Source organism: Salvelinus namaycush, chromosome 16 (genome assembly GCF_016432855.1).
Source record: "Salvelinus namaycush isolate Seneca chromosome 16, SaNama_1.0, whole genome shotgun sequence".
NCBI lineage: Eukaryota > Metazoa > Chordata > Actinopteri > Salmoniformes > Salmonidae > Salvelinus > Salvelinus namaycush.
The window spans coordinates 34,552,532-34,569,816 of record NC_052322.1 but is presented as its reverse complement, the minus strand read 5'-3'; the positions used below and the strand labels follow the sequence as shown (position 1 = coordinate 34,569,816).

The 17,285-nt window shown below is 43.5% G+C and overlaps 1 protein-coding gene across 1 annotated transcript in view; it reads left to right on the top strand.

The window, feature by feature from the left end:
• Positions 1-2,596: 2,596 nt before the first annotated feature.
• The window catches only part of LOC120061347 (plexin-D1-like), a 123,373-nt gene continuing 108,684 nt past the window's right edge, over positions 2,597-17,285 (top strand). Inside the window, exons 1-4 of the mRNA XM_039011095.1 lie at positions 2,597-3,917; positions 5,717-5,893; positions 11,616-11,747; positions 15,527-15,627. Of these exons, the coding sequence (XP_038867023.1) occupies positions 2,688-3,917; positions 5,717-5,893; positions 11,616-11,747; positions 15,527-15,627 (1,640 nt within the window). The 5' untranslated portion in view covers positions 2,597-2,687. The remainder of the gene's footprint in view (positions 3,918-5,716; positions 5,894-11,615; positions 11,748-15,526; positions 15,628-17,285) is intronic.

The window sequence follows — 17,285 nt, the reverse complement described above, 5'->3', positions numbered from 1 at the left end:
TAAGCCCTGTTGAAGTTTGTGTATTAATCCACTAGATGGCGATCCTCTCATGTTTATAGCACCTTAGTTTCCTGACATGACCCACACAGATGATCTGTATGCTCAAAGTTATCAAATTGATCCTTGAAACACCATATTTACTGTGTGTGTGTGTGTGTGTATATATATATTTTTCCCATTCATATTCCCTAGCTGTTCATGCACCACAATGTCAGGCCATATGGGGTGGATGGGCAGTGGAGTGTTGACGCAGGCCTTGTGGAGGTGTTGTTTCTTATCTGTCAGGAAACAGGTTGGTGGGCAGAGCCCGGGCCTCAGAGCTCCACCACGGAGTAGAGAGCAGTAGCTGTTTTCACTGACAACAGAGAAAATAGCAGTCTCTTACTCCAGAAGACCCTCTCCTTACTGTGAGAGAAGGCTCGGGAAGGAAGTCTTTCTCTCTCTCTTACACGCACCAATACTGTTTAAATGCCTTTTCTTGATGCACCATACCTATATTGCATATATTACAGACCCATGTATGACAAATAAGCCTACCTCAACACACACACACACGCGCGCGAGCTTCCGTGAGGTGTCACGAATAATCGAGTGTAACCAGAACGCAGCACTTCGTTGATATCTGATCCTTGACAGCAGTGATCCGTGATACCCCCTCTCTCCCCAGTCTAATTCCCCGGTCCCTTCCCACTCCTCTCACTCTTAATGGGGCATTAGGGAGTGTGTTGGAGGGTGTGTGTGTAGGCTTAGGCTGTACATATGTGTGGTGGAGACTGTTGGTCCTGCATTGCGATCAGTCAGCTGGTTCCTTATCAGACCGCTTTCCTGCCCCTCCGCGCTGGCGGATTAGATGAGCGTGAGTGCGGGCCAACGTAAACACGCATAGACCTGGGCGGTGTTTATCAGCGCAAATAACATCGCCAAGTGGTGATGGGAGGCGTGCACCGACCTGAGAGGAACAGAGCTGGCCCGAGAGATATAATAGTTCAAGCAGGCTTTGATAGTGTCCAAACTGGCATGACGCATGGGTTAGAATGCGTCGAATAGAACAGAGTGATGGCCATCAAATTTGGTAATTGTATTTACTTTCTGTGGGCCTATCTAAACGGCTTTTGAGAGAATAAATCCATGGGTAGCCTAATCCAAAATTACGGGCTCTCAGTTTGCGCTGTCACTTTTTGTTAAAAGTCCGTTTGAGCTTTTCCATGTTCTCTCATTGCATAGTTGTTTACAAGAAGCACTTAATTTGTGTTTTGGGCAAAAACATGGAAGTTTAAAGGGGCAATCAGTAGTTGAAACAATAAAAAGACAAATCCCCTCCCCTGTTTCGCAAAAACCAGATGGATGGGGCTGGAGAAATGTAACCACTCTCAAATTCATAGACCGAGCTATGGATGCAAGCACCGAATATCTATGATATCAAAATTATACAGAGTTTCTTTATTTACAAACATTGGAGTTAAAAAAGCGTAGGCTATATTTTGGATTGTGAGTGGGTACGACAGTAGAACTAAGCTCATGAGCGTGGTTACATACCTTGACTAACCTGTACCCTCTGTATATAGCCTCGGTATTGTTGTTTTGTGTAACTTTTTTTTAAACTTTAGTTTATTTAGTAAATATTTTCTTAACCAACAATGCAGTTCAATAAATATAGTTAAGGGCTTGTAAGTAGGCATTTCACGGAAAGGTTGTACCTGTTGTATTCGGCGCATGTGGCAAGTAACATTTTATTTTATTTTGTATTTAATTTAAAGGTTGTATTCGTCAAGAATCAATGGGTACATATGAAGTTCAAAAATGGATCTAGCAACAGCAGATTGTCCCTTTAAACTTAATCACACATTTTTGAGAGGTGCACATGTGTTGCTTTAGAATATTTATGAGGCGCAGGCCCAAAAGCTCTGCTAAATAGATGTGAATGTCAAAAACCGGAAAGGTGCGCTGTGGTGCCCATCTGGTAGCACTTTCACATAGCTTACTCCCACCGTATGGGCGCAGAGCAGACGGAGCCCTCTGCGTATCTGCAGGCAGAACTAATCTCAAAACCAAGGGACCAACTGGCCGCAGGAGGTGAGAGCAGGACCCGCCATTAACCCTAAGAGGAGCGGAACCATAGGCTATACTTTCTTCTCAAATTATTATTTCCCCTCAAATTCCTCTCAAATTATTACTTTGTAAAAGTTATTTTATTATAGTTTTATATATATATAGAGAGAGAGAGAGAGAGAGCGAGAGAGAGATCATTAACAGTAATTACACCATTATTGTTCTGCCTTGGTGTGTGGATGTCCATTACGCAAATAGCCTACAATTAGCATGCCCTAATCACAACAAAGAACTTTGACTGAATACATTTTAAATTATGAAATTCCAAGGCGTAGGCCTATATACTCCCTATTATTAAGAATTAATGGGGAGTTTGAGATTGCAGCCGCTGGGAGCGGGGCTGTAGGTGGAGTGGGCAGAGAGAGGGGCAGCAGACAGCTCTGCGCGCTCAACTCTCTTCCGCGGTGAGCTGCACTGGGAAAATGAAGCACGACTCTTATTGCGTCACTCTGTGTTTGGATTTTGAGCAGGAAACAGCATTTCCTCTTAGATTGTCGCAGTAGGAACAAACACATTATTTTGTCCTTACTCAATGCACCCCTCCGCACAGAACACGCGGAAACCGGCCAGAAGGAAAAATGCCTCCTTCGGAGAAGATAGCAGTTCTGATTCTCGGCGTTCTGGTGCTGGAATCGCCCTGGAATGCCCATCACATCCCGTGCCTTGCCAGCGCGCTACAGATCCAACAGGCGTTCGCCTCTCAAAACCAGACAAATAACTTTGTGGTGGATGAGGTTAGCAGAAAAGTCTACCTGGCTACGGTAAACACGGTGTACCAGCTTAACGGGACCCTGAGCGTAGAAGTGGAGAAGAGAACGGGGCCGGTGGAGGACAACCTGTTGTGCCATGCGCCGCAGCTGCCCCAGGCGCCCTGCGAGCACCCCAAATCCCTCACCGATAACTTCAACAAGCTGCTCGAGCTGGACAGGGAGCAGGGGGTGCTGGTGGTATGCGGCTCGGTGTACCAGGGCTTTTGTGAGCTCAGGAAGATGGAAAACATATCGGAGATAGCCGTGGAGTTCCCCCCTCATGGCGAGAAGACCGTGTTCCCCAGCATGCTGAACATCGCCGCCAACCACCCTAACGCCTCCACCGTGGGGCTCATCTTCAGGAGCCACGGGGGTAACACCCGGCTCCTCGTCGGGGCCACTTACACTGGCGCTGGGACCCAGTTTTTCCCCAAGAACCACAGCAAGGAGGACCTGCGCTTCGAGAACACACCCGAAATCGCCATTCGGTCCCTGAACATCAATGATTTATCCAGGCTGTTCACCTATGACATCAACCCGTCCGAGGACAACGTCTTCAAGATAAAACAGGAGGTGAAGCAGAAGAATAAACTAAACTTCGTTCATGCCTTCATTCAGAAGACCTACGCTTATATTGCTATCAACAATGACGCGAATATGGGCCACAAGCAGAGCCAGCCGAACAGCATCCTTGCAAGGATATGCCTGGACACTGAGAACACACGAAAATCCACCTCGGAAAGCCGAAAGCTCACTGAGTCCTTCATCCAGATGCCGCTTCAGTGTGGATATAACGGAAACATCTACAACCGGCTGGTCTCCGTTCACCCCGCGGAGATCCACTCGGGGAGCGGAGAGGGGCTGGAGTCGCACCTTTTCGGAGTGTTCACCAAATCAGACAGAAGGTCTGCCCTGTGTGCGTTTCGGTTCTCAGATATCGAGGAGGAGATCCGTCAGGGCCGGAGGAACTGCTCCAACTCCCCCAGCAGCGATGTGCAGGTGCTGGACAGCGTCATCCAGGGTTCGGGCGCAGCATGCGTACAGAAAGGGAACCTGGTGGTAAGTGAAGCATTTTACACTTCAGTGAGATCTGTATGCTTATTCATGTTTGAGAGACTTGGTTGGAACTAATACTGTTTTGTATTATTTGATTTAGCCTAGATAAAGTTAGCAGCCACAATTACGCATGGAACGCGCAATACGGCACTGTTCGTTTCCCCAGTTTGCATAATGTCATAAAAACATTGTTACATTTTTCTGAAAGATTTATTTTATTATTGGACTTGCTTCTATAAATACATATTTCCGCAAATATGTTGCTTTTGGCAACTTGGTATGACAGTTTGAATAATGAATCACCCCATATAATTTCTGGGGGGGGAAGCTCCGATGTCACGAGCGCAGCCCAGGGCGGCGATTGTGTGAAAATTCTTCCAAAGCACGCGAAGGTTATGGGAACCGTGCGGGGTACTTCTGTGAAAGTCACATCCGCGCCAGCTCATTCAAGCATAGGCCTATAGCCTATTGCATGTTGGAGAGGAAGAATGGACTTATGTATTTACATTTTTTAAAGAAAACTTTCGTTTGCCATCGATACACAACACATGAAATTACATGCAGGCTAACATTTTTTTAAATTTCCCTGGGCAAACTAATTACTTCTCTAAGAAAAATATAGTAGGCCTATTTATTTTATGAAAAGCAGTGTTAAATAATCGAGGTTAATCAGTGTTGAATCGTGTTGTGTCAAATAACATAACACATTATCTCATATTTTACGCATGTAATTCAAGAAGAAAAGTTTATTCTTTTTAACTTATAGATCATATCTATAAAGGCTGTTACTTTGACACTATAAAGCCCCACTCCTTATTATTTAGGCTAAATCGCCCCTATTAACGGAAATGTCTCTTAACATGAAAAGTCTTTATGCCGCTCGCGGCATCTGAGGAATGTGAAATACCATAGTTTCATTGTGGTGAGATTGACAGGTCGCTAGTCGTGAAAAACAGGCTGTCTCCAGACCTCTGCGTTGACAGTCAGGTCGTAAAGATGCGGGGCTGTCCCATGAGCGGTGTTGTGTCGTGCTGGCCTGCCCTGTAGGCTCCGGTAACCAGATTAGACATCTCGACCGACTGTCGTTCTCAGCCTGTGTTTCCCCGAGGCCTGCAAATCTGCAGCTTGAAATGGTTGTGTTTTTCGTGAAGAAAGTCAGTATTGCGCCGAAGAAGAAAGGGTTTTCTTGCTTTTGCTTTTAGTCTGCGGTGACCGGGGAAATCTGATATATTTGTAGCGTTTCTGAGGGCCCTCCATTGAAGGAAAGCCAAAGACACAATTTCTGATAAGCACAGAGGTCGAGAGTGGAGCGGCTCGTGGGAAAGATCTCTTTCTCTCTCTCTCTCTGTGTTGATTTCCACTTCACTGTGTTAATCTTCGAGTCCTTACTGTTCCTTTGCCCTCCAAAAGACTATGGGCATTCGCTTGTGGAAGTCATCCAAGCATTTGAATCAAACGGAATGAATGTTTTGATATATACTCAAGTTTTCATTTTCACATGGTAAATGTTGACAACAGGCTACTGTATAACAGGCCTTCAGCTGTCCTGAACATTTAGAGGGAAAATTGCCAATTCTCAAGAAGACATAGCATTTTAGCTTTTCATAGTGTTATAATGACATAATTATTACAGTGTAGCCTACTAAAACATAAGTGTCCAATAATGGTGTTACACTGTTTTGGGGTTATTTTTCTTTCCATTTATCTTTTTCTGCCTGCCGACATGCATGCCGGTCTCTCTTCCTGTAAATTGAGATATGTTAAACCAACTTTAAAATAAGATCTTTCTCTCTCTCTGTCAGCTGCAACCGGAGCAACTGGACTGTGGAGCGGCCCACCTGCAGCACCCGCTGGCCCTACGGAAGCCCCTGAGGGCCACGCCCCTGTTTGAGTCCCTGGGCCTCAGCTCGGTTGCTGTGGACAACATACACAACCATACCGTGGTGTTTCTGGGCACCAGCACTGGACGACTGCGCAAGGTCAGAGGAGATGGTTTACTTACATAACAAACCTCTCAGGAATATCCACATTTATAAAAGAGAGAGAGCAGTGGTTTATTTGTTATCCTTTTTGTCTTGTAAAGGAAAAAATCTACAGTTGCTAGGCCTACTACCTCACAGTCTAACTTTGCTGCCGGAATTTAAGAACAAACTGAATGTGCCAGAGATATTCAGCCATTCTTTTATTCAGGGATTTATGACATTTATTGAAAATAAGTTAAAGTGTCAGGTGTAAATTACTATAGAGCTGGAACAGCAGGGAAAGGGGATTTTTTTAAGTAAAGGGATCATTCCACTTATTAGGTGTCTTTTGAGTAATGCAACTAAACATTTTGATTTCACCTAATTTTAACGTTCTGTCATAAAGAGCACATTCAACTTAATAAATAATGTGTTTTCCCATCTCAAGAGGTAAAAAAAAAAAAAAAGACTATAGTAAGTGCCTATTTAGTGCCAAATAAAGTAATATGGTTGACCTTAACAGGGTTGACTGTAACAGGGTTGACCGTAACAGGGTTGACCGTAACAGGGTTGACGACTTCATCTTAAATCATCCATAATCATCCTTGTGACAGGGGGAATGGAAGCTTGTTGTGTGCAACAAGGAGGGGCAATTGAATTCAAGCTTCACAACAATTGTTAAATTGTTAAAACATTTCTAGCCTGTCTATACATGGGTAACAGGGTTGAAGTGTTATGCTCAATCCGCTCAGTCTTCCACCACAAAACACCTGTAAATGGCCAAAGAGAGTAGAATCAGCTCACCTGCTTTTACACTATGATTTGACTATTAGATATTCAATGTTTCTTTTGAAAAAAATATTTTAAAAGGAATATAATTATTATTTTTTTGCATACCTTAAAATGAATCACTAATCACATGAAATAAATAATAATCTTCAGAAATGACTTTGTAAAAGCAACAAAATAACTAGGGCTTTACAATGATGGTGAATTCACAAAGGGACAAGATAATGAGGGACATGTCAAAATGCTGAATATAGTCACTTTAGCAAGTCTTTATTCATATTTTAAAAAAATGATTTATTGAATTTTCCATGTGGTCTATAAAGGGCACTTCATTTAATATAACAGGCTTTTACAATTCTATATTTGTACACAATTTATACTTAAAATATGAAAGTAGATATGGCAAAAGGCACTCATTTCGTGGAATGACCCAAAGAAAAAGATGAGAAATCTGAAAATAACTGAGAAGTAGGTCTAAGAGGTGCTGACATTCATTGTAAAGAATGACCGCTAAATTACAAGGCACAATAATAAAGAACGTTCCCATATGACATGACTGACTGTATATAGCCTCGTTATTGTTATTTTGTTATGTTACTTTTTATTCTTTTTTACTTTAGTTTATTTGGTAAATATTTTCTAAACTCTTTCTTGAACTGCATTGTTGGTAAAGGGCTTGTAAGTAAGCATTTCACGGTAAAGTCTACACCTATTGTATTCAGCGCATGTGACAAATAAAGTTTGATTTGATTTGACTATCAGTGTTGGGGATTAGTGAACTACATGGAGTTCAACTAGTAATTAACTACATTTTGCAGTAGCTTGTTGTTAATCATTTTTTTTGTTGCCATGTAGCGGTGTAGCTAACTACTGGAACTACACCCTACTTTTTTGTAAAAATTAAATATGGGTGTAGTAGGCAGTCATTTCCTTTCTTTTTCAGCACCAGAAACATCGTTTTTGTGTTTAATTGGCTAAATTAAACATTCTGTTAGCATTTGACCCCAAAATTACCTGTTCTTGCAATTTGTAGTTATGACATTTCAGATTTGCATATTATGATAGTTTTTCACAAAGTAGTTTGGATGTAGTGAAATACTTTTTCCCAGTAACTTTAGTTCAGTAAACTATATTTTTCTTTAGGGTAGCTTTAGTGTAGCTTAACTTCTTCCATTGTGATGTAATTGGTAGCTTAGTAAACTATATTTTTAGATTAGCTTCCCTAACACTGCTGACTATGTAGTGGGTCGTTCCATGTCATTTCAGCAAGCCACGACACCCATCATCCCAGATTGTTCTGAAATAATTTCCGTAGTTAGAAAAATACCAGATTAGCATTCCTGCAACATTATTTTGTTGAAATATAATTTAATTTCTGATAATTTAAGCTAATTGATTGCACCCAAATTGGCCACTTTTTACTAATAATGAGAAAGACATGAGGAATAATGAGAAAGACATGTTGGGGTGGGATTGGCATGGGGCATGGGGGGGCCCGTGGGTGGCTTTTGACCATTTATTTGAATTCCTCATGTCTAACTAAAAAAAAAAAATTTAAGTTTGGTCCAAGTCAGTTGTTAGGTGCTATATTTATTGAATATTATATGAATCCTATAAATTAAAATGGCACATTTTGGGTGCAATCAATTAGAGATCAAATTATTATATTGCAACAAAATAATGTTGCAGGAATGCTAATCTTATCTGTTTCTAACAACAGAAACTATTTCAGAACAATCAGAGATGGTGGTTGTTGAAATCCTCTTTCTGGTGCTTTTTGAGGTGGAACGACCCAGGTACGAGGCAAGAGCATCTGCATTGAGAGGACATTTGCTTTACTGTGGGTCCTGGTTGAAGGTTCAGGTTGAAGATAAAGTGATGCACTATGAATTCATCTCAGCTATTGTGAATGAAAATGTCTGCTTTTATTTTAGGTAATTTTTTGGTGTTTCCAGATGTGGTACGCTATCCTTGATGCAGAAACAACTATTATAAAATATGAAATAAGCTTTATGTAACATATTTTTGAGTGAGTCACGTCACACTTTTCTGGGGATCCATCATGATGTGACTCACTGTCACACAGTGTGTGTTTAAGGGTCCGTCTCTCTAATTGTTCAGCCTACAGTCTGGGAGCTCAGCTGTAGAACATCTGCTGCCGCTGCATCCTATGAAAACCTCCCTCCTGCAATTAACAGAATTCCTTAATTCTGTGTCAGCAGCACACCAAGTCCCCCCTGACTGAGCCAACAGACTAGAGAAGTTACAGCACTGAGAGCACCATGCGCTATACCTCTACCTCTCAGCAGTGTCTGGTAAAAACAATACAACCCAGTCTAAAAGCTTTCTGACCATATTGGTTTGAATTAGACTGGTACCTTTTACAACATTAGAAATATGTTGCTGGAGGGTGTCTTGTTTTAGGCCTCCTAAAGAAGCTTTCTGATTTGTTTAGCCTGTTCCGAAGATAATTGGTCATTGGGATGGTTTGTGTTTATGCCGGATGTATGGTGATGGTTAAGGTGGTTTGTGTGTGTGTGTGTGTGTGTGTGTGTGTGTGTGTGTGTGTGTGTGTGTGTCCATATGGTCTACCTGATTGCATATTTAGGTTTTGGAAGGGGGGGGGGGGGGGGGGGGGGCGTCTGCCTGTGTCCTTATGCTACTGAGTGAAAGGGGTTTGGTGTTTACCCAGTGTGCATACCCCATACCCCATGATTATGTGCTGCGTGTGTTCTCACAGAATTAGTGTTTATGTGTGTGTGAGGGGGGGGGGGGGGGGTGTTAATATGGAGCATGTATTATGTGTTGCCTGGGGTACATACAGTATGTATCTTGCGTGTGTTCATGTTCGACACACAGTAGGTTTATGTGTGTTTTATTGTGTGTGTGTGTGTGTGTGTGTGTGTGTGTGTGTGTGTGTGTGTGTGTGTGTGTGTGTGTGTGTGTGTGTGTGTGTGTGTGTGTGTGTGTGTGTGTGTGTGTGTGTGTGTGTGGGTGCCCTGGGGGAAGCTCTGCAACAGAGTATAATGGTGCTGTTAGTGTTTGTAATGTGATTCTGGCTGTGAGCTTGGCTCGGGCTGAGTAGTACAGAGTACAGAAAAACAGTAGAGATTGAGTTAGGCCTCTGCTACTGGGGTTAGGAGACCCTCAATGAAGTAATTTCAGCCATGTTTAACTAATTCTGCCCCTCACTACAGCAACACTGTCTCTCTATTTCACTCTTTGTCTCGCTCTCTGTCTCACTTTTGCTCCCTCTCTCTTTCTCTCGTTTATTTCCCTCTTTCCCAACCCCCTTCCATATGAATTTTTCTTTCTTTGCCCCCCCCCCCCCCCCCCCCCACACACACACACACACACACACACACACACACACACACACACACACACACACACACACACACACACACACACACACACACACACACACACACACACCAGCCCGACACGCACAGAGAGAGCTTGGAGCAGCTGAGTACTCCTGAGTTGAACAGAGTCTTTCATGTTGGGGCAGACAGACAAACAGAGAGAGAGAGAGAGGCAGTGAGTGACCTCCCAGTATGCATGTGTTTTGTTGTTTGACCTGGCTGTGCCCTGTGCCATCTCACCCCTCCACCACTTCCTTCAGTCTGCCCAGGTGGTTCTCTATTGTGACCCTGTATGATTGATCTTTATTGTTGTTTGTGTGTGTGTGTGTGTGTGTGTGTGTGTGTGTGTGTGTGTGTGTGTGTGTGTGTGTGTGTGTGTGTGTGTGTGTGTGTGTGTGTGTGTGTGTGTGTGTGTGTGTGTGTGTGTGTGTGTGTGTGTGTGTGTGTGTGCGCGTGTGCGCGTGTGTGTGTGTGTGTGTAACCGGTGTGAAATGGCTAGCTAGTTAGCGGGGTGCTCGCTAATAGCGTTTCAATCGGTGACGTCACTCGCTCTGAGACCTTGAAGTAGTTGTTGCTGCTTTAGTGAAGCGATAGTAACGATGCTTCGAGGGTGTCAGTTGTTGATGTGTGCAGAGGGTTCCTGGTTGAAGCCCAGGTAGGGGCGAGGAGAGGGACGGAAGCAAAACTGTTACACGTGAGCATTTGTGTGTTTGTTTGTGCTAGTGCTCATGTATATGTGTGTGTTTGTGCGCGTGCCTGCGTCTGTGTGTGTTGTGTTGTGATGTGTTGTGGTTGGTCACTAGAGAAGTAGCCCAGTCTGTTTGAAACCAGGGCAGTCTCTAGCTGGTTTCCTCAGAATGGCAGGATGTCCATTGAGCTGAGACAGAAACCACAACCATTCAGAACAACAAACTCTCTCACTGTCTATGTGACAGGAAGTCACAGCCTTAGTATTTATTTTTCTATGTATCACTGTATGTGTATGTGTGAGTGTGTATGTGCAAGAATTGCAAAGATTTCATAATTTTCTATAAAGTGTTATGTGTTTCCCTTTATGTGTGTGTGACTTACAGTGGCAGTGTGACTTAATGTTAAACTCTGTCTTTTCTTAAAAAAGCTTTTAGTTAGGTGACAATTCCAGTATCTCAATGTAGTACTTTCAAGGGAGATTGTGCTGGAGTTGACAAAAGTCATGTTTGCTTAACCCCCAAATCACAGCCCAGTGAAACTGTGTAGGTGTGAGACAGGAAACCAGAGCAGAGCTAGCATGTTCTCCTATTTACTGTATGACTTAGAATTATGCGTCTCAGAGGAGGGAGAGAGGAGCACAGATTGCCAAGTTAATGAACCTGCCTACCTTGGAGAAGTAGCTTACTGCACATCAGCACAGCCATGTAGTGTGCCTTTGTATTAATACTACAAACACACAGAACTTACCTTTTAGGTTGAAAATATATAAAAAGGGCTTAACACATGAATTCTCTCAAATAGAAAACCAAAATGGAAATTATTGTTGAATAGTTTGCATTGTTGTAGGATTATATGGTGTTTCTAGCTTTCTAAGCACTCTGCCTTGTGTCCCACAGCTGACCCTCCTGAAGAACCTGACTGTGGCCAATCAGTGGGCTCTGAAGCTCCCAGCTGGCGAATCAGTGCACCACATCATGACCTTTGACCCCATGGACAGGAACTACCTGTACCTCATGACCTCTCACCATGTAAGGCTGTGGGATCCATACTTTTATTCATCAACTAGACTCAGTTAGACTGGTTCATGTTCTCACTGACACTGGCATTGGTTTAGTTTGTTTGTTTGACATACTATGCAGTGGCCATTTTAGCATGTACATCTTGGTGGGGCTCACACCACCAAAGATGTTTAGATGCATGCCAGAAAAGCCACTACACAACACAACACTAAACAATACATTAATTGCACTATAACGGTGACAAACGGTGCCCGCAAACTGTTAGGGCCTACATAAAGCTGTCCCAACAGCAGTCCCATCACCTTACCACCGCTACACCTGGCTATCAGTGGAGCCTTGTCTGGCAGCGAAACAGTTTATTCAGCCTCATTTCCTGCCTTTAAAAAAACCATAGCTGATATGGCTGACTTGCTTAAACAAATGTGGTTTCTACCGACAATTGAGATGTACAAACTATGGCATAAGGGGACGACGAGCGGATAAGAGGCAATCTGTAATTTCGATTAAGACATTAATGAGCGAGCTAGGACGGATATAGTCAATATAACTATTTGGATTTATGGTGCTTTCAAGACAACTGGGAACTCGGGGAAAAAACAAGGTCGAATCATGATCTTCAGGTCGGAGCTCTAGAAAGAGGCCCGAGTTTCCAACTTGCAATTCTGAGTTGGATGATTGTTCAAAACAAGCTAGTTTTTTTCTGAGATCCCAGTTGTCTTGAACTCACCGAAGTCTGAGATTTCCCAGATCAGTTTCCAGTTGTTTTTAACGCGGCAGAAGTCATGATGGATTGACAGCAGTGCCAATGTTGGATGTTTATGCTTTTAAGTTTGGAAAAGAGACCCTTAAACCCAGACTTGGACCACACACCCACTCCACTGAATAGCAGGCTAGTGATTGCTTTGCAATGCTTGCAGTTAGCCACTGATTCCTTCCAAACCACTCATTGTTGAATTAGCGATTTCCAACTTGTTGTGTAATGTTTATGTCCAATGGCTGATGAGCACCGATATTTTTATCTATAATTTCTCTTCATAATTTTTTTTCATATGGCAAGGATTGAAAAGGATTTGCCAGTAGATTGTCGACTTGATTCATGATGATGACCGCTTGTCTAGCTTGCTAGCTACGATTTTGAAAGTATGATGTTGATATGATCAGTCCAATCAAATCTCAATAGATAATTCGTGATTTGACATAATTTTATCTGTGGCCAATGACCTTGAGCCTTCTTGGATTGGTACTTCTAATGTAACTATGGCAGCACCTAAGGGGCTTAAATTTATGAGCTCTCCCTGTAGATTTTGCGGCGACGTAGTGTCCCCATGAGTGACGGAACACTGAGCCAATCACGGAGCAACTAAACAACATTACCAACTCCTACGCTCTGTATGGGTGCCTCACCACCACAGAAAGCACTGAGCTAGGCTGAAACACCTGCATTTTGGAGCTGCCTTACTCAAGAAAGCAAAAAATAGACCATTGTTTGCAAACTGAGATGTGACACATACAGTGGGGCAAAAAAGTATTTAGTCAGCCACCAATTGTGCAAGTTCTCCCACTTAAAAAGATGAGAGAGGCCTGTAATTTTCATCATAGGTACACTTCAACTATGACAGACAAAATGAGAAAAACAAATCCAGAAAATCACATTGTAGGATTTTTAATGAATTTATTTGCAAATTATGGTGGAAAATAAGTATTTGGTCAATAACAAAAGTTTATCTCAATACTTTGTTATATACCCTTTGTTGGCAATGACAGAGGTCAAACGTTTTCTGTAAGTCTTCACAAGGTTTTCACACACTGTTGCTGGTATTTTGGCCCATTCCTCCATGCAGATCTCCTCTAGAGCAGTGATGTTTTGGGGCTGTTGCTGGGCAACACGGACATTCAACTCCCTCCAAAGATTTTCTATGGGGTTGAGATCTGGAGACTGGCTAGGTCACTCCAGGACCTTGAAATGCTTCTTACGAAGCCACTCCTTCGTTGCCCGGGCGGTGTGTTTGGGATCATTGTCATGCTGAAAGACCCAGCCACGTTTCATCCTCAATGTCCTTGCTGATGGAAGGAGGTTTTCACTCAAAATCTCACGATACATGGCCCCATTCATTCTTTCCTTTACACGGATCAGTCGTCCTGGTCCCTTTTCAGAAAAACAGCCCCAAAGCATGATGTTTCCACCCCCATGCTTCACAGTAGGTATGGTGTTCTTTGGATGCAACTCAGCATTCTTTGTCCTCCAAACACGACGAGTTGAGTTTTTACCAAAAAGTTCTATTTTGGTTTCATTTGACCATATGACATTCTCCCAATCTTCTTCTGGATCATCCAAATGCTCTCTAGCAAACTTCAGATGGGCCTGGACATGTACTGGCTTAAGCAGGGGGACACGTCTGGCACTGCAGGATTTGAGTCCCTGGCGGTGTAGTGTGTTACTGATGGTAGGCTTTGTTACTTTGGTCCCAGCTCTCTGCAGGTCATTCACTAGGTCCCCCCGTGTGGTTCTGGGATTTTTGCTCACCGTTCTTGTGATCATTTTGACCCCACGGGGTGAGATCTTGCGTGGAGCCCCAGATCGAGGGAGATTATCAGTGGTCTTGTATGTCTTCCATTTCCTAATAATTGCTTCCACAGTTGATTTCTTCAAACCAAGCTGCTTACCTATTGCAGATTCAGTCTTCCCAGCCTGGTGCAGGTCTACAATTTTGTTTCTGGTGTCCTTTGACAGCTCTTTGGTCTTGGCCATAGTGGAGTTTGGAGTGTGACTGTTTGAGGTTGTGGACAGGTGTCTTTTATACTGATAACAAGTTCAAACAGGTGCCATTAATACAGGTAACGAGTGGAGGACAGAGGAGCCTCTTAAAGAAGAAGTTACAGGTCTGTGAGAGCCAGAAATCTTGCTTGTTTGTAGGTGACCAAATACTTATTTTCCACCATACTTTGCAAATAAATAAATTAAAAATCCTACAATGTGATTTTCTGGATTTTTTTTTCTCATTTTGTCTGTCACAGTTGAAGTGTACCTATGATGAAGGCCTCTCTCATCTTTTTAAGTGGGAGAACTTGCACAATTGGTGGCTGACTAAATACTTTTTTGCCCCACTGTATTAATGCCAAATAACATGCCCCACCTGCCCTGAATGACGGATCGCCACTGGACGTATGACATTTGTTTCTTTATGCATTTTCCTGGTTGTGCGTAGTGTGTGGTCATATTTTTTTTATATAAAATGTATATTATTTAACAGTTATTACAGTTCTGTTATATCAGATCCATTCACTTCACCTCAGATAAATCAGTTCCCATCTTTTTAGTGAGACAACACTTTAGAGAGGAGATAGCAGGAGGTTTGACAAACCAAAAAATTATAGATGAGCAAGTATGCATAGCTTTGTCTGGCGTTTTAGGAGGATGTGTTACCACCTTGTCAAAGGGTGTAGTATGTGAAATAACGGACATAGGTTATGAGTCAACCATGCACACTGCATGTGGGAGAGTGGCTGCAGCAGAGGAGTGGCTGCAGCAAAGGAGTGTTGCTGCAGCAGGAACTACTGGGTTTTTCACGCTCAACAGTTTCCCGAGCGTATCAAGAATGGTCCACCACCCAAAGGACATGCAGTCAACACTGACACAACTGTGGGAAGCATTAGAGTCACATGGGCCAACAACTTGTAGAGTCCATGCCCCGTACAACTCAATATTAGGAAGGTGTTCTTAATGTTTGGTATGCCCAGTGTTTTATGTATGGTTTGTTGAGTGTATGTATGTATGGTTCTGTCCATAGCTCCTGAGGGTGAAGGTAGCAGCATGTGGCCAATACAGATCCTGCAGTGACTGTTTGGGTGCCGGCGACGCCCACTGTGGCTGGTGCACGCTAGAGAGCAGGTATTTACATTTATTGTCATGAATCTTGCCCTGGAGGCAGAACTGAGCGATTTCCGCTAGATGGGCCAGCTGCAAAGTCAAAATTCGTGAAAACTTTTTTGTCTTAATTTAAGGTTAGGTTTAGGCATTAGGGTTAGCAGTGTGCTTAAGGTTAGTTTTAAGGTTAGGGTTAGGTTTAAAATTATGATTTGATGACTTTGTGGCTGTGCTAGCTAGTGACCACTCTGTAGACCTACCCCCAGAATAAGATTCATGGTGAAAAACGCTAACCTTTGTTAGAGCCACGGCCACCCGTGTAAAGTTTTATGGTAATTGCTGTGAAAGGAGTGAGAGTATACTATGATGAATGTGCCTCTGTCAGTGATGTGGGTCTCTTTCTCTCTCTCTCTCTCTCTCTCTCTCTCTCTCTCTCTCTCTCTCTCTCTCTCTCTCTCTCTCTCTCTCTCTCTCTCTCTCTCTCTCTCTCTCTCTCTCTTTCTGCCTGAGGGCTATGTTGGTTATGGCTGGGGGATAAAAGCAGATCAACAGATGAGAAAGGGGGTTAGTTATGTGCTGGGCTGACATGGCCAGGGAGCACTGAGGGAGGGAGAGAGAGAGGGAGAGAGGGAGGGAGAGAATGGGGATGAGGGAGAGAGCGAGAGAATGGGGATGAGGGAGAGAGCAAGAGAATTGGGATGAGGGAGAGAGCAAGAGAATTGGGATGAGGGAGAGAGCGAGAGAAAGGGGATGAGGGAGAGAGATAAACTGGGGATGAGAGAGCAAAAGAGAGAGAGATAGAGAAAGACGGGATGAGACAAAGAGTGAGAGAGACTGAGGATGAGTGAGAGAGACTGGGGATGAGAGAGAGAGAGAAAGAGAGGACTGTTTGAGGACTGAGGAGAGATTTGAGGACTGAGCAGAGAGACAGCAGCACAGAGACAGACTAACACTGTCTGTCCATCTCTCATCTCCCTCTCGCCTCTCTTTATTTATCTTCTATTTATCCCTTTCTCCCTGTCTGTCATTCCTTTTTTATTTGGTAACTGTTAGTTATTGTTTTCTTCTACACTCTTATGCACATGTCTCTCTGGTCATCCTTCTCTCTTTGTGTTCTCTTCTCCTCTCTTTGCTCACTCTCTCTCCCTCCCTCCCTCTCTCGCGCTCTCTATCTCTCTCTCTCCCCCTCTCCCTCTCTCTCTCTGCCTCTCTCACTCTACCTCTACAAAGGCGTGTTGATTGTGATGATGGTGGTGGGAGGGAGAGCGCACACTGGCTCCTTTGAGAAGAAAATGTCAAGTGTGTATTTATGCGCATGTCAGTGTGACGTGTGTGTGTGTGAGTCCGGGGCACTGATGTCATCAGCGTGTGTATGGTGGTGTGTTTGGGAGGTCACCCTGGGCTGCTACTGGTGGTAAGGCCTGGAGCCCAGGGCTCGAGCAAAGGGGGCTGTTATCAGGGCATCAGGGGTCGGTGTCTGTGGGTGGATGGGTCCTCTCTGTCACCTTTCTGACACTCACACTCAAACATAATGGGTGCTGGAGGATTATCTCATCATTGGAGAATCTGCCCGTCTGTGTGTGTATGTGTGTGTGTGTGTGTGTGTGTGTGTGTGTGTGTGTGTGTGTGTGTGTGTGTGTGTGTGTGTGTGTGTGTGTGTGTGTGTGTGTGTCAGGACTGTC